Below are 25,919 nucleotides of genomic sequence, written 5' to 3'. Positions count from 1 at the left end.
CTTTTCCCCTCACCTCCATGGAAGTTCAAGGTAACATACTGGCCCCATCAAAGCTCTGAGATCATTTTTCAGGCCTGGTGTCTGGTTTGTGCTGATTCGCCTCCCTCCGAGGCCCTCCTGCCCTGGAAAGAAGACTCACACATTTGTGAAGAAGCTGACTATGTGTTGTTTGTCTTTAGGGACAACAGCAAAGCAACCAAACTACGACCACAAGTCCACTGACTCTGAACAAACCACTGTGGTCATGGCCCACAGTGTGATGGGTGCTGGTGGGAACTGCGCCACTGCATTTCTCACTGCAGAGGGATGTTGCGGCCACAGTAATAATGAGGTTATCAATGGGAACTAGGAACCCTGAACTGGATCTAGGGTTAGCAGATACGTAGAAACTGTACTAATCAAAAGGAATGAGATTAGTAAAAGAAGTGAGCACTGCAGACCTAAAGACTGGAAAACAGTTCTGCAACTGTTTCATTTTTTAAATTGATTTTTAGAGAGGGGGGGGAGAAACACTGATGTGAGAGGGACACAGCGATCGGTTGCCTCCTGTATCAACCCACAACCTGGGTATGTGCCCTGACTGGAAATCAAACCTGTGACCTTCCCATATACGGGACAATGCTCCAACCAACTGAGCCACACCAGCCAGGGCTGCAACTGTTTTTAATAAAAAACATACCCTTACTGTGTGACCCAGTAATCCCATTCTTGGGTATTTATAAGAACATATGTCCACACCAAAAAAACATACATGAATGTTTATAGCAGCCCAATTCACATTCACCAAAAACTGGAAGCAATTCAGATGTCCTTCAACAAGTGAATGGGTAAACAAACTGCGCTAATGGGCTACAACAAAACACTCTTCAGCGACACAAAGGAACAAACTGTTAGTACACAGAAACAGAGCAGAAGCAGGGCGGGTGGATCTCAAACGCATGACGCCGAGCGAAAGAAGCAGACTCGGAAGATGACAGTGCCGTGTGATTCCACCTGTCTGCTGGCCTGGAAGAGGCAAAGCCAGAGCCTGGACAAAGACCAGGGATTAACCAGCTTGGGGAGGGGGTTTGTGACAAAGGAGCAGTGCAGGGAATTAAGGGTGATGCAACTCTGAGCACTTTTCAAAACTCACAGAACTGTACACAAAACAAGTGGTTTTTATTGTAGGTAAATTTTTTAAAAATTAAAATCTTTAAAAAGAAATGAAAACGCTAAACTGAAATGAGTATAAAATAACTGATAAGTTAAAGCTAAGAGAGGAAGAAGAGAGGTGTAGTCACACCTTTTCTAATGAGAGAAAATTTGGAGCTCTATATAAAACTTGTCCTATTCAGGAAAATTTCAAATAAAGATTAGTAAGGGGGGAAAAATCTGTGTACCACAGCCAAGTCAGTACCCACTGTTGTTCTTAACCTTTTCTTTCTGTTGGCCAATTTTTTTTTTTTTTTCATAACAGACCAACTCCATATAATGCCAACCTCAAGAATATTTTTCTTTCATGTGACTATGTTTAGTCTAAATGCAAAATAGGTATAACTGTTGGTTCTGTTCCTGGCCTGTGCCACAGATGCTAAAGTGTCACTCTCAAAGACTGCCAGCCTGGTTGACAATCAGAGCAGGGAGGCCAGGATTTGGAAGGCCATGCTCGAGGTATTTCCTCACTCCTTCCACCTGCAGGCAGCATTCCCAGGGTGTTGGCCAGTTGCTATACAGAGCTCCCCACCGGGCAGTGACAGAAACACGGAGTAATTAGAATGCGCAGTCTCTACTGTGAGTCATGTCACACTTGAATATAACCTAAGAACATGACCTAAGAATACTAGTAAAATATTGGCATGTGCAGTTGGCTCATGAAAATTATTAGTCTGTAATTGAGACAATAAATATGGACAGCTAACTATTTTAATTACCTGTAGCTTTATGATTTTGGTAACTCAAGTTGTCGCCTACTGTAGTTGTCACTTTCTAACCATGTAAGTATAGCCGGAAGCTACCCTGTGTTATTAATTCATAATGACAGAAAGGTTATTTGATGGCAATCGCCAATGTTGATCGGCGGTCGTTGACATTTTCTTCCATGTTGACAGCTCCTAAGTTAGAGCATCTCATGCTTAGTGGGAGGCCTGACAACCAGAGCTCTCTGTGCGTCCTGTGGCCCCAGAATCTGCCTCTTCCAGCCCATTCCCCCCTGCCGTCTGGCTCTCAGAGGCCCTGGCTCCTCCGCGCTCAGCTCCGTGACTTGTCCGAGGACTGGAGGCTTAGGAAAGCAAGTCAGTCTGTTAAGCAACAGTTCACCTTTAGGCAAATGAAATGTATTTATTGCTGCAAGGCTTTCCCAGAAAATCAACTTTTCCAACATAGGCCAAGCAAAATCACATCCAGACTATAAAAAGCTTGGCCTCTAGTTAGTCTAAAAGCCATGGAGTGGGACTGCCCATGTACTGCCTATTTTTAGATTAAGGAGCGGAGGTTTTCGACTTATTGGTCCTATGGGTGGAGAACCTGAGGTGATCCATTTTTCCCCGCTTTAAAATGTGACTCTATCCAAGTCAAACCATTTTCAATAAACTATACAAGAATGTCTGCGAGTTATAGATGACACCTGCTGACTTTTGTTTTTTATGAAAATCATGCATAATGGAAACTAGTGACGTCTTAGGCTTATTTTTCACTCGTGTATCTAATTTGGTCCTGGCTCATTTCCAGCTGTGCTGTTCTATGGGGTGTGTGCTAGACGGGTCTAATTTCTATCAGGATCACACTCAAACAGACCAGACTCCAAACAAGGAAAGCTAGGTCTTAATTTCTTCAGATTTGTTCATTTCTCTGGCAGACATTTTTTAAAAGCATTTGGCTAAATGTTGTGGGGTGTGTTTTTTAATTTTTAAAATGCCCGCTCTTCTTCCTTTTCTAAATATGATCTGTCTTATAAATTCAATGGTAAGAGTGTATGAAAGGGATCTGGTCGTACCCAATATTCCTATGAACTTCAGGGCTTCTCTTCTTAACCTTTGCCTTCCCCAGACTCCTTTTGTGTTGTTTGTTTGTTTGTTTTTAGGTCAAGTTTATTGAGGCATAATTTACATACAACTCGGGCTATTGGCAATGTGTACGGCCATATAACACCCACCCAAATCATGATATAAAACAGGCCCATGACCTCCAAAAGTTTCCTTGTGCCCTTTTCAGTCACTCCCCTCCCTCCGCCCCACCCCTGGCAACCACTGACCTGTTTTCTGTCCCTAGGTTTGACCTCTCGAGAATGTCATATAAATAGGATAGCATAATATCACATAAATAGGACCGGAGCCTTTGTGTCGGGCTGCGTAAGGTGTAACGCCTTCGAGATTCATTCTCGTCCCACACATCAGTTTCTGCCTTTGTATTGCTGAGTCAGGTTCCACTTTATGGATGGACCAGTTTGTTTTTTCACTCGTCAGCTGATGGACATTCAGGTTGTTTCCAGTTTTTCACTAAAATAAATCAAACCCCTGTGGACATTTACCTACACATCTGATGGCAGGTATATGTTTCGCTTTCTAAGCAACTGCCTCAGTGTTAAGTGGCCCCCCACTTAGCGCCCCCAGCAGCAGTGAGCGAGAGTACTCACTCTGCCTCCTTTCCAGCACTCAGCATGACCGGTGTTTTCTCCGTGTGTTAGCCATTCTAGGAGGTTGCAGTTAAAGCTTATTGTGGATTTAATTTACTTTCCCTAATACTGGTGATGCTTAGCATCTTTTCATGGGCTTACTTTCCATTCCTGCATCTTCTTTGGTGAAGGGTCAGTGTCAGTCTTTTTGCCTATTTTTTTTTTCAGTTGGGTTGTTCATTTCTTTATTGATTTCTGGGAGTTCTTTCTATATTCTGGATAAAAGTCATGTATCAGGTATGCGTTTTGTAAATATGTCTCCCAGTCTGTAGCCTGCTTTTTCTGCTTCACAGTATCGTTTGAAGATCATACTTTTTAGTCTTGTCTTTTTCTTTTATGGCTTGTGATTTTTGTGTCTTATCTCAGAAATCTTTGCCAATCCAGAGTCACAAAGATGCTTCCCTATATGGTCCTCTAGAAGTATTATAGTCTTAGCTCTTGCATTTAGGTCTATGGTCTATTTTGACTAAATGTTTGTAATGGAGAGAGTTAGGGTCAAGGTTATTTCTGTACACATGGATGTTATTTTCTTTATATTGACACCAGTCCTACAATCTGTGTCAGGTAATTTTAGAAAGCAAGAATTCCAACAGCCCATATAATTTTGCCTCATATAAGTGGAACCCTTAATTTGGAATAGCACCCAGGGCAGGGCTAATGTTTTGCTTTGTGTTAAATAAGAAGCTATAGGTATAATGTGGCAGATTTAACATCAGCTCCTTCTGTTCTTCATGGAGCAGGCAGTCACCCATTATGTACAGATATTTTATATATGTAATATACTGTTCAACTGCGACCTTTACATATTAGCTTGAAATGTATTAATTTATCAAACTACCAGGGTAATTAGAAAATTGCTCACAAATGCCAATGATCATCCCTAAGAACAGTGACTAGTTCCAAATTTTAGATGAAGGAATTGTCTTCCTGAATCCTATAAAGTAGCCCACCCTGCCTTTGGGGCCATTTTTACATATTTTCAAATGTGTGTGAACAGCTCACAGGATAAGCTGGGAATTAGGCCGGAATCCCCTGAGAGTCACCAAGAATTGCAGCATCGGGAGGCCGGGAAGCCCTGGAACACATCGTCAACAGCCAAGGAAGGGAGGGGCCCCCAGGAGACTATAGAGGATATGGGGTGTCTGGTGGGGCGCCCGGTGCCCATAAAAGGGGAGGCAGGAAGAGTAAACTTAGGAAGGAGAAGGAGAAGGGATTTCCTAGTATTCAGATGTTGGCCAGTAACTCATGAAAAGCTTATTCTTATTGTACCAGGAAAATGCTGTACTACAGATTTAAAATCCTGCTGTGCAGTGAAGCAGGTTTTATCCTTGGAAACATCTCTCTTTATCCCTTCCTGATACATGAAGCTTTTCTTACTTCCTTACCCAAGGCAAGTTTTAAGGTTACAAAACTATGAATGCAAACAGGCACCACCTTGGGGCTGCATGGATGTGAAATTTCTTGGGGCCCTGATTAATCATTGGTCTTTACCTTTACTTTCGAGTGTGAAGTTGTAGATTTATTCTACACGTGTGCATATCCGATTATATTTTGCCCCTTTTACGGAAGTGAAAATTCCAAATTCATGAAAGCTTAGTAAATGTCTCAGGACTTAAAGTGCATTCACTGCACAGCCGTGGTATTTAAGCAATGTGTAGTCAAGTCTGGACTCATTCTGTCCACTTTTTCAGACTTAGACTCCCAAAACTGACCCTGGACGTCCCACACATACTCCAGTAGTGATTTCAAAAGGGGAGAGGCATTGTGCAACCATCCCTCCTAACAGTGATCAAAGTTCATTCCATCTTGGGGCAGATATTACTGAAGCCTAGACCAAGAAACATTTAATTAGAAATAGCATTTAACAGACATAAATATTAGATTTTCCTCTGTCTGACTCACTAAGCCTCACCTTCCTTCTGAGATCCAACTTCATGCATAAGAGATTTTTTTTATTGCAAGATACCTGACAGATGGGAGGAGTGGAGGAGGGTATGGGGGTTAAATGGTGATGGACGGAGACTTGACTTGGGGTAGTGAACACACAAAACAGTGTAGGAGGTGATGTGTTATAGAATTGTGCACCTGAAACCTGTACAATTTTGTTAGCCAGTGTCACCCCAATAAATTCAATAAATAATAATAATAATAATAATAATAATAATAATAAAAGATACCTGTCTGCTCCCATAAGAACATCAGGAAGGGAGGAAGGATTGATTCATGCAGTGATTTTCAAGCATCACTGTGTTAAGAAACCTCCTGAGGATCATGTCCAGTGCCAGTCAGGAGGTCTGGATCAGGCCTGAGGCTGCATTTCTCACAAGCTCCCGGGTGGCTATTGCGACCTCACCTGAGCAAGAAGGTCTGATGGAAGATGGAAGCTTCAGAGTCAGCCCCACTCCCCAGACCTAACTGCATAAGTCAGTTCTTCCTATCAAACTGTCCTGAGCCCCCATTGTCTCTCCTCTCTCAAACAGGGGAGATGCCTACTTTATCCATTTGTTGTGGGGATAAAATGAGATAACCCATTTTTAAGGCGTGTAACCTTGCTTCATCCCAGAGGATATGCAATTCAATGATTCCTTTCATTACCCTGTCTCCTAGGAAGTAATATATCTATACAAATCAAATTCTCTGGTGGTACGGGGCATAATACACGGTCTGTCGGCTTTTAAGAAATATTTTGTGGAAATTCTTTTATTAAGTATATTGCAGGAATTTTATGAGCCTTTGTGATTTGTGCAAAAACACTTAAACAGAATCCTATTCTTTCTGGGGTAATTTTTATTTTTAACATCTCTTATTACAAAGGGAAAGGAAGAGATGGAAATAACTTTTCTAATTGGGACTTTTCAACTGAGGATGGAAGTTGATAATGATGATGATTAATTAGCGCAGAGGGAAATCCTTTTTATTTACCTGCTTATTCCAACTGCTCTTGACAAACACAAGATGCCAGCATGGGCAGGATATCCTCGGGGAAAATTTCAGTCCCGGATGACCGAAACATGCATTTGAAGGTCACCGGATCCTCACGAAAATGCCCATTTCGTCCCAGCAACACAGGGCGTGAACTGTGGGCAAGACTGAGTTCAGTCCCAGAGGATGGGGCTCTCATTCGGTTCTCTCCAGACTCTCCCTCGCCCTCTCCCAGGGCAGAAGCTGGATGGAGTTTTGTGAGATATTCCGTCTGTCAGAAGCTCAAGATGACTCTTGACTCTTTAGAGTGACACCACCCTCACACCCACTAGGATGGCTATAATTTCTTTCATGAAAAATAACAATTGTTGGCAGGGATGTGGAGAAGTTTGGCACCCTCACACACTGGTGGTGGGAATGTACAATGGTGCAGCCACTGTGAAAAACAGTATGATGGTTTCTCAAAAAGATAAGCATAGAACTGCCATAGGATTCAGCAATTCCACTTCTAGGTATGTGCCCCAAAGAACTGAAAACAAGTACTCAAACAGGTACTTAAACATGTATGTTTATAGCAACGGTTTACAACAAGCAAACAAAGTGGTCTGTCCGGGCAATGGAATACTATTCAGCCATAAAAATGAATGAAGTACTGATACGTGATCATACATGGATGAACCTCAAAAAAAGTATGTTAAGTGAAAGAAGTCAGGCAAAAAAAGGTCACATATCATACATACGACTTCATTTATATGAAATATCAAGAATGGTAAATCCATAGAAACCAAAAGCAGACTGGTGGTTACCAGAAACTGGGGATGGGGAGGAATGGGGAGTGACTGCTCAAAGCATGTGAGGTTCCCTTCCAGGATGATGAGAATGTTCTGGAACTAGATAGAAGACATTGCAAATGTGCTTGAAGCTGCTATAAAAATGGTTAGTTTTATGTTATGGGAATTTCACCTCAATAAAAAAAAATTGACAACTTGCTCCAGAAAAGGAAAGACTGGAGTTTTATTCCAGAAGTCAGACGTCCCATCCAAAACTTTATGGGTGAAAAGACGTTTACTGACAATGGAAGGAAAATGAGTACATGACGTCATTAGTCACTTTCCCCATCAAAGGGAATTAAGGAAAGGTTAATGAATGGGAGACAAGCATGTGGCTTTTCATCATTAAGACACACATTCCATTTTGATGAGTAGTGGATGTTCCCCTTAGTTGGCTCCATGCAGTAATCCCCTGAATAGAGATGTAGTTTATGGACAGAAAAAATGACAGTACTAATGAGGAACATTTTATCCCCCAAAAGACACTCCCTGTAAACACTGACGAGCCTCATGATGATTAGGGAACGTAAGGCTTGGGGGCCTGGTATATGATCACAAGAAGGCTATATGCTAGCAGAGCCACAAACAAAACAGACTTGAGCACAACTGGGAGTCATAAAAATCAGAATCAAGGCATAGTTTGTCCCCAAACTTACAACAAATGTAGCATACTAAGACCCCTGACTGGAGTTCGACTAGAGTGAGCCTGGGGTGTCATGTGTCCAAGATCAGGGCTGTCTTTGAGCACAATTTCCCTCAACCAAGAAGCCTCATTTTTATCACATTCTTCAAAGATACTAAATACGTTGTTTTCACCACAACGTAAGATGCTAGCCATCTGGCTGCCCTCGTTGAGTATCTGCTGATTTCTGCATGGACTGGACTCTTCTAGAACATGCGGAGGGTAGAGTAGGAGAACCCACTAGCTCTAAAACTCTGACCTTACCCAGAGAGAGCCCCGAGGGGGGCTTCCCCGAAATCCCTTTCGTCTGAGGAGTCAGGGGTCCCCTCTGGAGCTTTGGGATAGGTCTCCTCCACCAACTGAAACCTTAATCTCCATCTGTATGCTCCACCCCAAAGAGGTGGCTTAACTGCTCCCCCCACGCTGGGGAAGTGGGACATCTAAAGGACTGAGCTGCGTAGGAATGATAACGAAATGCGGAGGCGAGATCCCCCCACACCCCTCTATGCCTGTCTGTCTGTGACATTAGTACGGCAGCTGGGGCTGCATTTTGAAATTGTTTGCTTCACCTCAATTGTGGGGAATGTTGCAGACAGATTATAAACATTCTGTAATGACTAACAGACTGTTTAGCTACACAGCCTACATAGGAAGAGTTACTTGCGGGCAATGGAAGAGAAGACTAGAAATAATGGCTCAGCCCCCCCTCGATCTAAAGGCAAGGCAGGAATTTGAAATGTGAAAGCAGATGGGGCTTAGCGAGTAAAGGTTCTTTTTGGTGAATAAACAGCAGACCCGTTTATTTAAAGAAGAAACAAGACATAGAATTTTTTTTCAATTTAGGCTAACCTGGGAGGTTCATTAGAACATAACTATAATACATAAATTAGTTCCATTAATTAGAGAGATAGACCCCCTTTTCAATCTTTTTACTTTTATTGTAGTAAAACATATATAACATAAAAGTTGCCATCTTAACCCTTTTTGTACAGTTCAGTAGCATTAAATATATTCACACTGTTGTGCAAACATCACCACTTTCCATCTCCAGGTCTTTCCCATCTTCTCCACTGAAACTCTGACTCCCCATCTCCTCTCCCCGTTCCCCTTTCTGTCTCTATGAATTTAATGGCTCTAGGAACCTCCTATAAGTGGGGTCACACAGTATTTGTCCTTTTGTGACTGGTTAATTTCACTTAACATAATGTCCTCAAGGTTTCCTCATGTCGTAGCATGTGTCAGAATGTCCTTCCTTTGTGAGGCGAATAGTAGTCCACCGTATGGATGGACCGCACTTTGCTTATCCTTTCGTCTGTTGGTGGACACTTTTGGCTACTGTGAAAAATGCTCCAGTGAGCATGGGAATAGAACTATCTGTTTAAGTCTCTGCTTTCAATTCTTTCTCATATCATCCCATATCTACTGTATGCATTATATTGAGGTAGAGATAAAAATCATAGAAACTTGTTTCGAATTTTTTTATATGCTGAAAGAACTTTTTTTCTTTTTTAAACCAGGAAGTTGATTCTTTCCAGCCCAATGTTATCATTTCACAATAGCATCACTTTAGTAATTTAGGATTATTTTCTCTTACACTTAATAATTTTTTTCCTTTAAACTCTGTGAATTCTTCCTTTGCCAGAAATCACTTTGTGGCTATGGTGACAGGACGGAAGTTTACATATAATGTTCTCTGAAGATTAATAGCTCTTTAAGAATGAAAAGTGCAGTTTTCAAAGCAACATGACTGGAAGTGCTCATTCATTACTATTAACTGTGGAAATTGAATGTATGTTGTTTCTACAGGGTCAGCCAGGGCCAGTGGGCCCCCAGGGATACACCGGGCCCCCAGGGTTACAAGGATTCCCAGGACTCCAGGGCCGCAAAGGTGACAAGGGTGAAAGAGGCTCTCCTGGGATCATAGGACCAAAAGGAGATGTGGTACGGAAAACTTGGTATTTCCTCTAATTTAATGGAGGGCCAGTGGGTGTGTTGACCTTCGTTAAGTTTGTTTGCCTTCTTTATAGGGACCAAGAGGCGTTTCTGGATTCCCTGGTGCTGACGGAATTCCTGTAAGTTTTTTGTAAGATTAGAATTTTAAAACATTGTATGCACGGGAACCAATACATTTATGACCTAAAGAAACATCTTGAGCTAAACCTACTTTTTTGTTTATAACATAAAACTCGTGGGGCTATATATGCGTCTTTTTCTCCTGGAATCCAGTCAAATGTTGGACAGACTGTTTCCTTTGTAAACATTCTTCTAGACTTGGCTTCAGAATTGAGGATACTTTGCTAGAACTGGACATTGTTTTGTAATGAAAAGCTAGAGCATTACTCAGATATGCTCGATAAGGAGCCAGTCTCGAAATTTTGTTTGAACCCTAGAACAACCTGAATGTAAAGTAGCACAGCCAAGAACGTGGATGGAATGAAGCCCTGCTGAACATCTGTGCAGCTTCTCAAATTCTTTGTAGTAACCACACATAAACGAGAAGAAGAAGCATGGATTATCCATGAGAAAATCTCAGAATGCAATAAAGTGTGTTTTTCTAACCTAGTTTACTTTACTTCTGTGGCATAAAAAAATAAACAAAGCAGCCTGACTCACAGCCTTCTTCACAGGGATCCGAGAGCAGATTTCCCAGGGCCGGCTTCCTGCAGATCTCCTTCTGGGGAATAAATGTGTTTATCACACATTCAGACCCACCCCATTTGTCTACTGCTAAAGTTTAAGGACGCCTGCTTCAGGATCCTCGCACATATGCACAGATGTCTGCACCCTTGCCCTACATACACATGTTCTCTATCACCATGCTCACACATACACACACACACATATGCATGCATATGCACACACATGCTATGGACGTGTGCGTGCACATGTGTGCACACATGCAGACGTGTGCACACAGGGAGAGAGAATCTTCATCCCCCGGCTACACAAGTAGGGCTGCCCCCTTGCAGAAGAAAACAGGAAGAGCATGCGTGGAGAGTAGTCCCAGAGAATTCATACTTTTTCTTCAGATTTTTTGCTCCACCTTCAAGAAGACTTTTGCTACAGTAGAAGGAATCAGTCAGAGCTAAATAAAGGATGTCACAATTACCTACGTGCCAGCTATCCTAAGTGTTACCTGGACGGGGAACTCAACCAGACACTTTACAGAACATGCAGCTATGAACAAATAAGGAAATAACATTCACATTAGTCAGAATGTTAAGAAATTGGCACAGTTGAAGAATCTGCAAATTTCAAGGGTTAAATAAATAATGAAAGTGTTTTTCTACCAATCACCTCAAACTAAATGACCCATTTTTAAACTACTTTCCTGACCTCTGAGCCATCCCTCAGTGTCTGTCTTCTAGAAGTTAAAATCTGAGTTTAAATGGAGCGACGTTACGGAAAACTATCGTAACTAATCTGTATCATAGTTTAATTCGTTTTTCCACTTCATACTCATTTAATATCAGAAGCAAATATTTCACAAATAAAGAAGGAAGTACTCATCATATGGGGGAGTGATCATGATGAGCAGATAACTTTTTGGTGCTGCTAAATATAGTCTCTAACCCCAGAACTCTGATACTACATATTACCTTAAATGTCACCTACTGTATCTAAGCAGTTAATGAGCATAGCGTTGGAGGGACCTGGGTAATTTTAGTGGCTTAGAAGTCGTGTATAGAAAGTGATGTGCCGTAAAATCTTAGAGTTGTATCACACAGAAATGTATCTAATCAGATAAACAAAAAGAGATGGCCGTTTAGCTCAGCATGGCTGAAATTTTCCTTTGAAGCACAATTTCAAGAGAAGGTCAGATTGATATGCAATTGCAAATCACCTAAATCAATTCCAAGGAAATCAAAAAGACCAACAGCAGACAGATAACTCAGGAGAAGAATAAACTCAGTGATTCACTTTAAGCAAAAACATCCTAGGATACCACAGATCTCAAGCAAAACACCTACAGAGCGTGTTTTCTCAGGCTGGATTTGAAGGATCAGCTTTCAGAAACCCCAAAAAAGAGCCCTTTACTTTGAAGGCCATCAGACAGCTGGCTGTGTAACAGCTGTAGAGATTGTGCACCACGATTTCCAGAAGCTGTCAGGATTCCTCTGACCTCCCACCAGCTAGGGTTGACTGAAAGGGCTGTTGGATCTCTTCTCTGATGGCAAAAGTTAAAGCAATGGCTTCAAACATCTCAGGCAAAAAAGTGTACAGACAAAAGAAAAATTCTACTTTTCTCACTGTGTTTCTTAGTATCATTCAGAGTACAGGCACTCTATGTAGGGCTTGTTCATTTCTCTCAAAATTCCCCAAATTTCTCAAAGTAAATCTAAACAACATCATAATGGCCTCAAGAATCCCTCTGGACTATATGTTTGGCCTACTATCCAAAAAAAATCAAAAAAATTTTTTTTAAATTACATAATAAGAAAGCATATATCTAAACATCTTTTGTGTAAAGATAAGAAAACAGGCTGTGGTCTCTTAGTACATAAATACAGATTGTTAACCCAGCCCCTGGATGTCTCCTGGAACCAGATGAATGCAATTGAGATGCCCAGAGACTTCACCTCACCCTCTAGATATTTGGGCATGTTGCCTCCCCGCTTTCACCAGACAGCTTAAAACACCTGACTTACTTTCTATTTATGTTTAAAATCTAAAAAAGAGTGTTTCCAAAGAACATAAAAAGAGGAAATCAGTTCTACCTATAGCTAAGCCAGTGATGAAATCCCATTGTAGGTGTGAATCTCTTAACCTGTTTAGAGACGAGTCTGTCAAACTCACCATCAAAAGTTGGCCACAACAGATAAAGGCATCTTTGTTGTCCCTGAGAAGAAGGTTGCTGCTTCTGGAACTTTTTTAAAAAATTTTGTAATCCACTCCTACCTGTCCCCGCCAAAACAGTCCTCCCAGTCACCCAATGAAGGTAGGAGAAATGCTGAGACAGTTTATTGCTCAGCAAAACCCTGGAGAAACAGAACTTTGTCTTGAAGGCCTTTCCCCTGCCTGGAACTCTACCCATGGACCTTTGTCTACTTAATCTTCCATTCGTTCATGCATTCACTTACTCATTTTGAGCTGTCTTTTCCCTTGGGTTCATGCCAGGAACATCTCTTGTGAGAACATTTAAAACTGGTTGATCACACAATTATGAAAACTAAGCACTTATGGGTTGAGCAACTCACTTCCTTTTCTCTTTCCCAGGGACATCCTGGGCAAGGTGGGCCCAGAGGACCACCTGGCCATGATGGCTGCAACGGAACCAGGGGAGACGTAGGCCAGCAGGGCATCCCCGGCTCTGGGGGCTTCCCCGGATCTCCTGTGAGTATCATCAGCACAGCAGGTGCCGTTCACATGGTTAGCTCTGGACCCTGGAGGGCTGGCACTTGTGGGCAGAAATGTATGGAAGATGCTGTATCCTGAGCTCCCTTTCATGGGGCCCAGAAGTCCCCCGCCCAGGACCCTTGCATTGTCTTAGAGAAACATGCTGAGGGTGGTGGGCTGCCCTCTGCTCACTCGCCAGTCGGGGCCACCTTTTACACCTGAGGAAAAATGGCTCTGGAGATCTGCTTACAGAAATATCTGGGCATGATTTTCCTGGATTCAGATAACTTTATTTTCCTTATTTGTTCTTTAGATGTTAGCCAGAAAATAATTGGTTTGGTTTGCATTGTTCACTGTGCCATTCCTCCAGGTGTCACTTCATTTCCTCCCATGCTCCCGTTCAGATAACAGGGACTGATAGGTAAGACTAAAATGTAAAAAGCTGAAAGCTTGGCAAAATTATTCACCATCTTCATTAGATTCTAAAATCCTTTGTGCCATGAAAGAACGGTGATATCACCCGGCCGGGGATGGCTCAGCGGTTGAGCATTAACCTAAGATCCAGGAGATCGGGGTTCGATTCCCAGTCAGGGCACATGCCCGGGTTGCGGGCTCGATCCCCAGTCAGGGACGCGCAGGAGGCAGCCGATCAGTGACTCTCATCACTGAGGTTTCTCTCTCTCCCTCCCCCTTCCTCTCTCTGAAATCAGTAAAGATATATTTTTTTAAAAAAAGAACGGTGATATCCTTCAGCATCTACAATACAGGAGGTTTGTTTTTAATGGGAGAACTTTCAAAAATCAATCTATTTCATGGCCTCATTTAGTTTTCAAGGTCTTCGCAAAGAATATTGAAATATTTTTTCAGTAGTCTATGGCTACCCTCTGACCACCAAAGTACTGCAAATTCAGGATTATGCTAACATTTTATTTTTAAAGTGGGGGAAGAACAATCATAAACACCCTTCACCTGTTTCCCCTGAAATGAATCAATTTCTTGTGAGACTTAACACCTTTGCCTTCCAAGTCTCACTTCTTTGGCTCTTTTTTTATGTGGTTCAACTTTTCAATAAGCTATATTACTTTCTAGTCTATTCTAATAAAATAACATATCATCAACAAATATATTGATTACTTTAAATTGCTGATTTTACATGTAGGTATTAAGACATGTATACATGTACATATGTATGCACATGTCATGTATACTCAACACATTTTCAGTTTTAAAGAATGACCCAGTATCTCTCCCACAAATGGTGCTTCAATGTACATGTTAATATTTTCAGTACACAAAAGAAAACACAAAATAATATTACAAAAATATAGCATGTTGGTATAATAAAGGATCAGTTTACTGAGTGTTCATTTGGGTTTTTGAGAAATTCAGATCCTACAAAGTATTTCCACTTTAACTTTGAAGAAAGATACTATCCGACAAATATGAAAATAAAAGTCTCACCTTTGTGGTTGAATGTAGAGATTGGTGTTCAGAATAATTTAAATAAGGCATCAGAGCAATTAGACATTCCCCATAAAAGTCAATATTTAATCATTCAAATTACAATAGCTGCTCTGAATGTTAATGGACTTTTTTTGCCTTTTTCTCTTTCTACCATATATGCACTACTATAGGGGCCCCAAGGACCGAAAGGGCAGAAAGGTGAACCTTATGCACTGTCTAGAGAGGACCGCGACAGATACAGGGTAAGTTTGCTAGAGATGGGAGACCTGATTAAGTGATCTAGTGTAAATTTCTGATTAATAAAATTAATTTCCAAGTGAACTCTGAGTTGTAAGAATGAATAGAGTAGAAGAATACTAGAATAAAGTAATCCAAAATCGTGATTAATTTAAAAATCATTTTATTTCCTTTCATGATGTTTTTCAATCTTATATTTAATTGTGGGTGCACCCCTTTCCCATATTCACAATACCCCAGATGTTAGGTTAATTAACATCACCAAGTCCTGTTAGAGCTGATATAACTTACATAATGTTAACTAAATCTAAGGATTAGCTTAAAAACTATCTCTTAAACTTATTTGTTCTCATTTAGGGTGAACCTGGAGAGCCTGGATTGGTCGGTTTCCAGGTAAGTTTTATTTTTATTGGAGAATATTCCAAGAAAACTCTTAAGAATTCAGGACTCCAAACACCAAGCAACCTCTCTTAATAGCCTTCTCTTGCTGCCTGTCCTTAGGGGCCTCCTGGCCGCCCTGGGCCTGCGGGACCAATGGGTCCAGTTGGAACTCCAGGAAGACCAGTAAGTACCATGTGCATGTGCTCACTCTTGGACCCTCAAGGCATCCTCTAGAGAGGCAGCTTCTTCAACTGTTGATACAGGCAAAAGTTTCACGATACAGCTATGATGCTTGTGGTCACTATAAAAGAAGTCAAGACAAAACAGGTCATCCCTTGCATACATTTTCCTTCTATTAAGATTGAAAGATTGAGGACTCAAAACTTGTGGTCATCAGATCACTGCCAACTACGTAAAATTTAAACTTGCCACTGGTTGGTGCTATTCCACTTTCACCATTAACACAAGGGACCCAGGAGATAAACTGGCTTGTCAAGGTTTCTCACTCTCATTCCCCACATTTTTTAGTAGTAAGACAAATAAACCTTAAATTACAACAGGAGAGATTTTTGGCTGCAGGTGAGAGAGACCTTCTCACAGAAACCCACCGCTAAGATTAAGGGACACTCGCAAGGAAGACTGTGGTAGCAGTTTCTTGGCAGATACTGAGAAACAATGGAGACGTGTGTGGGGAAAGATTCAGTCATACTAATAGGGGGGAGGTGAGTGCTCATAAATTTTCTTCAGACTATAAATAATAATAATTAATTTTGTTTCTACAAAATAAGTTTCCCTGGTGCTGTGAAAGTCATTTTTGCAAGTAGCCCTCCACTGCAAAAGATTTGGCCAAATGGAATGAAACAAGGATTATATGATGATGGTTGTTGACTCAAAGCATACATACCACATGTTGGGAGGGGAGGTTATATTTTAAACACACAGTTCAGGGAAATATGAAATAACAGAGTGTACCTGCTGGGTCCTTAGCTGATCTGACAACTTTAAGTTCTTCATATGACCATTAAAATCACCTACAACCCCTGACTGTCCACTTCTTTGTACTTAGACACAAATTATTCTTTTCATGCACTTTTAAAACTTCACTGTCATTGTGGTGTTGACGCTGAATGTGTTGCAGATAGACACGTGGTTTTATTTGTGGGTGGACTTTCAACCCTGCAGTATTGGCCTGTAGATTAATTCTGCCCGTGAACATTTGCTGACCTACCAGCAAAAAGTGCTAGACAGTGGCCCGTGAGGGACCCCAGAGGGAGTCAGGAGACACGGTCTCTACAGTAATAGGTCCTGGGACCTTGCAAAAGCAGCAGAGCAAACATGAATAGGACATGGGTGAAATCAAAAGTCTAAACTCAGAAAAGCAAACCCGAAACAGCTGTGCGTGGACAGCCGGCAAATCCTGGGAACTGGGCCTGACCCCAGCCCTCTACCCCCCAGCCTTTCCTGCCTGCTGAGACAAATGTATCAGAAACCTCTATACATACTGACATGGTGTTCTAAATATACAGAGAATGGCTTTCCCAGAGCTTTCTAGCAGATGTTATCTGGGTCCTGGGATAAAGAAAACAGTTTACAAATATCTTTATATTTGTGCAGGGACCTCCTGGACCCCCTGGACCAAAAGGACAGCCAGTAAGTTGATTGTTGGGGGTGAGGGAGAAGGAAGCGGGGACTTATGCATCTGTGTATGTCTTTCTGGATCATATAACTTCTTAGTGGACAACTTTATATTGCGTATTTCACGATGAGAACCATTTTGTAAGTTTTTAAGACTTAGTGTTATAAACTCCAAGGATAAACCCAGTGGTAACCTCTGGAGTAGCTGGCACATTAATTAGTGCATTTGCTGAATGACGTGTTGTTTGCAAATCAATAACATTCCTGTTTTATGATAATCAAACTGGTAAATGTTTGATTAGAAACACAGATTTAAAGACAGCTCATACTTATCCATATGTGTTCATTTATAAGAATTGACAAAATGTAGCTCTGTTTGTGTAGGGGAACCGATGGCATTCTTTCCTGGATGTAATTAGATTCTATAAGAGTGTGACGTCAGCCTCTAGGGGTACATAGAATCAATGATTTTCAACCCAGGCTAGAGCCCAAAACTGTACTGTTTCTATCAGAGAAAGACTAAGTTGGTTGGAGCACAACAAAGTAGGTGGCTTGTCAGAACTTGGAGACAGAACTAGAGTTCAGTATGATCTGTGAAAGTTGGATAAATGTCCAAGACAAACAGTAGGAAGTTGGTGAGGGAAGTATTTGATCAAAACTTGACATGAGTCTATGCTGTACACCTAATACAAAACTATATTGAATGTAAACTGTAATTTTTAAAATTTGGGGGGGAAAACTGAACATGAATCAATTACTGAGCTACTGTTACCAATATTTAAGGACCATCCTGTGGCCTGCATTTGGCCAAGGAAATCTCCCAGCCTGCACATTCCCATGCCTGTTCCACCAAAATCCCATCTCAGTGACCTTTTGGGGACCTTAGCTGCCACCACCCCCAAGCCCCCAGCTCCCATCACCTCTGACACGGCTTCCGGCTGGGGCTGGAGCTCGTTAGGGCTGCTGCCCCCACCGCTGGGCTCCCCACTGTCTGGCAGCCCGTAGCAGGGTGGGAACGGCCCACAGCCAAGAGAAGCGGATGTAGGATGGAGCGGCCAACCCCAAGGTCACCTCAGATCCCCACTTGGCTGCAACACAAACGGCCCTCACCCCCCACCAGGTCACTTCCTGGTGACTTGGACAACCAGCTCATGAGGCAAAGGGACCACGGGGACCCAAGCAAATCACTTTCTAATCTAGCCTGGCCACATTTCTGTGCTTTGATTTCAGCTCCCAGCCAGGTGGGAAAGAAGCTGAAATGCAAAAATTAATTAAATGCTTTGTTTTTATTTTCAGAAAATCTCTGGGCATTGAGGGGGAGGGAGGTATACTTCAGAGAGAAAGATCAGATAGGGCCCCCTGCATGATCTTTCATGCAGATGAGAATATAGAGACCCCAGGAAAGAAGCGGTTGTTTGGAGGTCAAAAAAAGGGTGTTATTACTATAATGTAATACAGACGTACCTCGTTTTATTGCACTTCGCTTTACTGCACTTTGAAGATACTGCGTTTTTTACAAATTGAAGGTTTGTGGCAACCCTGAGTCGAGCAAGTCTATTGGCTCCATTTTTACAACAGGCTCAGACGGCAGTTGACATTTATTTAGCGATAAAGTATTTTTCAGTTAAGATATGTACATTGTTGTTTTAGGCATAATGCTATTGCACACTTAACAGACCATAGTGCAGTGTAAACAGAACTTTTATATGCACAGGGAAACCAAAAAATGTATGCGACTCGCTTTATTGCGGCATTTCCTTTACTGTGCTGGTTGGAACTGAACCTGCAGTATCTCTGAGGTGTGCCTGTATCGTGTTTCATATGTGCCTCTTTTAGACACCGGGGTTGAGTCAGTTCTCCCATACATGGCAGCTCCATTCGTGAAACTGTTAAATATTTGCTTGAATCACTTGGCCTGCCTTTGCCTCTGAGACTAAAAGGTAGATGAAGACGTTGGGTAAAACCCCAAGATTCACCATCCCCTAAAATCATTAAAGGGTAGGAAATGTTTATATGAAATTAGGATTATCTTACCAGAGTGAGAAATAGCTGAGGCAGGAGAGAGAATGAATCATGATCTTCAAACATGGGACCCAGGCGGGGGAAATGCCTGCTTTCTACATCTGAAGGGGCCAGACCTGCAGAAACGCTCTGTGTCACTAACCTTTAGAAACACTGCATGAACGATTAAAAGTCAGAAAGATCTGGGATCAAACCAAGCTCTGCCACTCATCAGCTATGAGGCCTTGGTCAAAGGATATGACAGTTGGACCACCCATGACATCCAAACTCATCCTGTGTTGCAGAGGATTAAAGAGAGTGAAGCATTTAGCGTGGACCCCGGGCTGTTATAGTACATACAGCAAGTATAGACTCAGTAACGCAGTTTGTTGATCATCAGGATGTTTGAAGAGTAGAATATATTTCAAAAGGCAAACAGTAAACTGTTCCCAAGGGTAACAAAATAACTGCTCTTAGTCCACTATTTTTGAGGTTTTGCTTAGAGTATCAAATAAAAAATTTCTCAAAAGCATATGTTCATTAAAAGAATAGCATATCATTTTTATGAACCCCAGAATTTTCATCAATCTTAGTGAATGCTCATAATACACGATGAAGCACCACCTCCTGCAACTGATATATCATCTCAGTTTGCTCCTGAGAGCAAATAATTTGCTCAAATTATGTGATATCTAGGCTCCGACTTTTGTTAGATAGTTTGCAGATGGAAATAGCAAAAGAAGAGACAGTAAGTTTCTTTTTTTAACTTTATTTTTCAATTTCAGTTTATATTCAGTATTATTTTGTATTAGTTTCAGGTGTACAGCATAGGGGTTAGACATACAATTTACGAAGTGATCCCCGTGATAAATATAGTACCTATCTGACACTCTGCATAGTTATTAGAATATTATTGACTATATTCCCTAGGCTGTGCTTTATATCCCCATGACTGTTTTGTAATTACCAATTTGTGCTTCTTAATCCTTTCACCTTTTTTGCCCATCTCCCAACCCCCCTCCCCTCTGGCAACCCTAAGTTTGATCTCTGTATCTATGAATCTGTTCCTATTTTGTTTGAGTAACTTTCTCTTTGTGTCAATTAGTTTCTGGGAGATGAAGCCAGAATGTTATGCAAGGATGGTTGTCCAGTGATATTGCAAATAGATTTTAGGTTTCTTTTTCTAGAAAAAAAAAATTTCACTGTGATTATTGACTTTTAAAAATTTACAGAAACTCATTTATCTTTCAGGGCAACAGAGGACTTGGTTTTTATGGAGAAAAGGGTGACAAGGTAAAGGAAACAACAGATTCAAGCAGATGCATGCAGTGTATAGTAGTTAGGAAAGAAAATGTAATGACTGTGTTTTCTACTGTTCTCTTGAGGCGATCTGCACAGGAAATAATTATTATAAAGTGCCACGTTATCAAACACGCTTCAGTGATAGCTATGGAGCAATAAAAGAGTAGAAGTGAACCATCTAGGGTGGCCCTGGACCTCTGGTGTAGACACAACCTCAGCCATCTTCTAACATGGGGAGCCCAGGGGTGACAGGAAACTGGAGCCAGAGCCACAGACTAATGTGGAGCCAGCTCGGGGACTGTGTGATGTGGTCACCTCTGGGTGGGCTCAGAGACAGGAAGGAGGATCACGTGGACTTCTGTCATTGCCCACAGTGCTGAGATTCAAAGACCGCATGGTGTTCGACAGACTCCCTTGAGATCATGTATAGGAAAACCTCAACACGGCGCCCACACCCAGTGAACACCCACATCGACACACAACCCCATCACTTTCACCCCCAGCCTATAAAACAGATGTGTTCTCTTGGCGTCATCTGAGCATTTTCATTTTGTTTTACATTTTACTTTCTGATTGAACAGCACATCAAACTTTCCCTACTCAGGTGTGAAAAGAACTTTGTTCTTTGTGTTAATACAAGCAACTATATAAAAGAAAAACATTGGGAGATCTAAATACATAAAAGTTTAAATTCCTATACAATGAAATATAGCACAATAGCAAAATAACAATAAAAGGGGGGAAATCTGGGAAGAAATAATTGGGTGAAGGGAAGAATAGTCACATTATATAAAATGAAAATGAAGTTAATGTCTATAATCTACAAGAAGTATATTCAAATTGTTAATAAAAAGAAAAAAGTCAAGGGTAAAAGGGAGATGAACAAACAATTTAAGTATTTTTTAGGTATAATATTAGCCGACACTCAGGATACACCGTAGAGTACCACTTTCTGCAGCTAACACATCATGTCAGTTTGCTCCTGTTCATATTATGTGATCTCTGGGCATAAATTGGTATTATATAGTTTATACATGGAAATAGCAAAAGAAAACACAGTAACTTTCTTTTTGTATCAATTAGGCCCTGGGAGGTCAAGCCAGCATATTATGTTAGGCTGGCTGTCCAGCGATGTTGCATATTTCTAGGGTTCACCCTCTAGGCACCACATAGAAAAGTGATTCGTGCTAATGATAAAAATGCAAATTAAGGCCATCTTTAGATATTATAATGGTTAAAGATACTGCTTTTTATTATATAAAAACACCCTTGCCCTAGCCAGTTTGGCTCAGTGGTTAGAGCGTGGGCCCGCAGCCTGAAGGGTCCCAGGTTCGATTTAGCCAAGGGCACGTACCTTCTCGATCTTTGGCCCTGGTAGGGGCACATGTGTCTCTCACATTGATGTTTCTCTCTCTCGCCCTCTTTCTCCCCTCCACTCTCTCTGAAAAGCAATGGAAAAAATATCCTTGGTCAGGATTTAAAAATCAACAACAACAACAACAAAAAACACCCTTATGTGGTGAAGTAGTAGTAAAACTGGAGTAATCATTTCATAGGCATTTCTTATATCTTTGTAGCAATCTTGGAAAACAGTAGAGCGATTCCTATCAAGAACCATAAAGACCTTTAGCCCTCAGACCTAATAATTTCCTTATACAGAAATCTATTGTAAGGAAGTAATTCCACAGAGCAAGTGCAGCCCCAAATTGTGAACAACATAACCAGCTTTTATGCAGACATTCTAAATGATTATTAACGCAAGTGGGATACAAATAATTTTGCATTATGATTCATCTTAAGTGAAAATTTAAAATTGGTGTGCATGTGATAAGTAATATGCAGAGCAGTTTGTGGTGGGATCGTGCTTTTATTGAAGTTTGGTGGCGTCTTCTCGATGTAAAGACCTCTGCTTTGTAAACGATTCACAGGGTGAAGTAGGAGAAGCAGGACCCAATGGGATTCCATCAGAATTCGACGGGTTCACGGGGCCCACGAAGGACCAGATCCAAATAGACAAGTATAAGGTAAAGGGGCTTCATCAAAATAAACTGTATTCCCAGCTGAACTAGAAAAAAGAGGAGCGGTGGGGGAGAGGTGACTTCCTTCAATCTTCTTCAAACAGTTGCATTCAAAGAGGGAAAGGGCTCACTGTGAAACTACAGATTCAGTCAGCTAACTGCGTCAGTCCCTCATCTTAAACAATTGTGATGAATTTGAAACAACATGAAGACCAATTTTTAAAAATCTCAAATGTATCCTTAAGCATGGGAGTCTCCAGTGTAGACATAGGTTGTGGTCAGGGCATAATTCAATCCCAGTACATGGAGCTATCTGACAAAACACAGCTGTCTGAAAAACAAACCTACTTTTACTCTTTGCTGACATAGAGAATGATTGTGGGGGTTTTTTGGATCCAAATGCATTTTCTGGCCCTTGTATTGTCTATTAATGTTTCATTTAATTAAAAACATACCCTTGGAGTCCAATAAAAATCACCATCCTGCTCTACCACTGACTCATTCAGATGGGCCACTTAACTTTCCCTAAGTCTTTTCCTTCCCTTGTACCAACTAAAGATAGAAATATTGACCTTGTAGAGCTGTGGAGTGGATTACAGGAAGCCACAGGTGAAATGTCCAGTCTAAAGTCAGGCACAATCAATGGGAACCAAAATAAAAGCTCCGAACATAGCATATAATTCCCAACTTGCAAGTATCTGTCAAGGTGGGGTTTGGGTGCTTGGTCATGGATGGGAGAGGCAGGGATGACCACTGCCTTAAGAGGGAAATGAATCCGGGCAGCCGTGGCTGAGTGATAAATGACTTGACCATTGACAAAAGTGGCCTGGAATGTGGCTGGTGCAAGGCAGAAGTGCCAGAGGAAAGTGAGTCAGAAGTGGGTGGTTGTGTACAGCTGAGAAAGTGAGATAGATAGATATCCCTGGACAACCAGGCAGGATGGATTCTGGGTGGACCTGTGGCTCCTAGTAGTGACCTGACGGTCAGCCAGGTAGGGCATCTCCAGGAGCTGAGGATGGAGGGGGACCAAAGCAGGTTCGATCCACACTGAGATAGAGGTTCAAGCATCCGAAATATTTCCTTCCTTTACTACCTCCAAGAGGGGTGGTTCCAGGGCTGGGGCCTGGCCAGCCTGCGGGGATCCAGGTGCTGTCCTCACAGTGATGGAGAGCGAGGGCCTGGCTGATCACTACATTTCTTTCACCATTTTAGACCAAGAGAAGTGACAAAAATAAATAAATAAATCATCTAGAGTTGACATTGTTTTCCAAAGCCACTTTTGCTTGGGGTGTCAGTACATTCCAAATGTGTCCTTTCCTCTGAGAACCCTCCTAATAGCATTTTATTTAAAGGAATACTATCACTCAGGGCTTTTCTCTGAGCATATTCTCCCACCGCAAGATGGAATTACATGCCTGAAACTGTGGGGTGACCAAGGAAACCCCATAGATAGAGACAGCTTTGCAATCACATCAAAAATAACATGACGTAATATATATTATGAAAATTCAGAAGAGATGACACATTTTCCCTTGAATTTCGAAGCTGCAAGGTTTAGACGTTTGCCACAGTTCATTCATGATTGTTTAAAGTTTTATCCAATACTTTTCACTTCACCGCATAAACCCTGACTGATTTTAAATATTACTGTTCTCGAATTAACGCATGTTTCTTCTTTCATTTTCCTCACAGGGTGAAAAAGGAATTCTTGGGGAACAAGGAGTAACAGTAAGTCAGGCAATAAAGAGGTTTCTTCTCACTGGTGGTTCCCCAATTCTTGGCTGTCCTATTGCTGTGATAGGATGCACAGGGGTCATAGGGACCTGCGGACTCTTGGTTTCCAATCCATTTGTCTACAGCAAGGAAATATTGTCATTTATCTTTATGAGGTTTCCTTTTGTTTTGTTTTTTCATAAAATAGTTTTAGAACATCTTCCCTTTTTTCCATAAAAAACACCAGCTAATCAGCGTTTTGTGAAGCTCATAAAATGAGCCAAATGCTTTAAAAAAGAAGACGTGTGGGTGGAGGGGGCTGGGCAGGCATGATGGGCTGGCTTCTGCTCCTCGGGATCTAAACTGTGTGGTCACTCTCTCCTCTCTTTAATCTTTGTCACGCCTGTCCTGGTGTTCCCTCTCCTCCCACATCGTCACTCACTCCGTGGCAGTGAGAGGCGATATCCCGGGTATGTGAAGATCCAGGCAAACTCCCGGATCCCTAGGAACCTGCCATCGCACTGAGCGGCAAGAGAACCCCAGAGGCGGGCAGGCCAGTCAGGGGGCTGAGGAAAGGAGCTCCTGAGAGGTCTCTGTGTTCTCTCCTAGGGCATTTCCTTGAAGGGAGAAGAGGGAATCGTCGGCTTTCCAGGATCCCGGGTAAAACATGCATTCTATAACTGTGGCTTCTTGTAGTTTGTTTTGATAGTAAAATGGGTGTTGGTTTTTCTTTTGGAGCAGGTTTTGGTTCACCATAAAGTTAAGCCAAAAGTGCAGAGATATTTGCCTCATACCCCCTTCCCCTCCACGCACACAGCATCCCCCACTGTCTGCGTGCCAAGCCAGAGAAGGCCATTGGCTACAGTGGGCGAGATGAGCCTACCTTGATTGACACGACATTATCACCCATTAGCTGTAGTACTTAAAACTGTGCACCTCCCTTTGGAGAAGCCTGGGAACAGAACACAAACACATTTCTGCTTGTATTAATTAGGCGAAATTAATCTGTGGTGACAAAAATGTAGACTGATTCCAGCACACAAGAAGTTCATTTCTTGCTGCCCTAAGAATCTAACAAAAATGTCCCTAGCGGGGCAGTGTCCCCTCCCAAGGAGATTCAGCCACCTGTGGCTCCCACGCCCTAAGGCAGACCTTCTTCAGATTATGGCCTGAAATGGCACCTGCCACTTCAGACCTCCCTCCATCAGGTAGAACTCAGTCACCTGGCCAAACCTAGCTGCAGTGAGCTGGGAAATGTGACCAAAACCATGGGTCAGGAAGAAGAGAATGTAGCCTTTGGATGGTAGCCACTCCAAATATAAGAACAGAGACTCATGAGAACATTGGAGCCCAGGCCTTTTTTTCTTTATCATTTTTACCATACCATCTTTATGGACTTCCCCATAGTTCGTTAAGTGGTAGATATGATGCATTATATGTAAGTGTTGTTAAAATGAGCCATCTCCTTTAGAAAATAGAAAGGGTTTCAGATGGTTTCTATAGTTTCGTGGAAAAGTGCTTTGTTTGCGTCCACATCAGCTGCCATGATGACACCCTCCAGGAAACACTACTGCATATTCTAACCTCTTATTGCTTCTGTTTTCTGTTCTACCCAGGGTTTCCCTGGCACCGATGGTGAAAGGGGTTCACCAGGAGAGAAAGTAAGTATGATGCATGAAATGCAGTCTGCTCCAGTCCTGAAACATGTTACAGAAATCAAATATGAAGACTGTGGAATTCCAGAAAAA

General features: G+C 41.8%; 1 protein-coding gene across 1 annotated transcript in view; it reads left to right on the top strand.

Moving 5' to 3' along the window:
• COL4A2 (collagen type IV alpha 2 chain) overlaps positions 1–25,919 on the top strand; it is a 191,826-nt gene that overhangs the window by 94,880 nt on the left and 71,027 nt on the right. The window contains exons 5-16 of the mRNA XM_087814230.1: positions 9,890–10,024; positions 10,111–10,155; positions 13,301–13,417; positions 15,055–15,126; positions 15,479–15,514; positions 15,623–15,685; positions 17,117–17,152; positions 20,390–20,431; positions 22,369–22,464; positions 24,151–24,186; positions 24,781–24,831; positions 25,788–25,832. Coding sequence (XP_087670356.1) covers positions 9,890–10,024; positions 10,111–10,155; positions 13,301–13,417; positions 15,055–15,126; positions 15,479–15,514; positions 15,623–15,685; positions 17,117–17,152; positions 20,390–20,431; positions 22,369–22,464; positions 24,151–24,186; positions 24,781–24,831; positions 25,788–25,832 — 774 coding nt within the window. The remainder of the gene's footprint in view (positions 1–9,889; positions 10,025–10,110; positions 10,156–13,300; positions 13,418–15,054; positions 15,127–15,478; positions 15,515–15,622; positions 15,686–17,116; positions 17,153–20,389; positions 20,432–22,368; positions 22,465–24,150; positions 24,187–24,780; positions 24,832–25,787; positions 25,833–25,919) is intronic.

This window comes from Miniopterus natalensis, chromosome 2 (assembly GCF_054644295.1).
Source record: "Miniopterus natalensis isolate mMinNat1 chromosome 2, mMinNat1.hap1, whole genome shotgun sequence".
Taxonomy (NCBI): Eukaryota; Metazoa; Chordata; class Mammalia; order Chiroptera; family Miniopteridae; genus Miniopterus; species Miniopterus natalensis.
The sequence above is the reverse complement of the archived record's forward strand: the minus strand, read 5'-3'. Positions and strand labels throughout refer to the sequence as shown.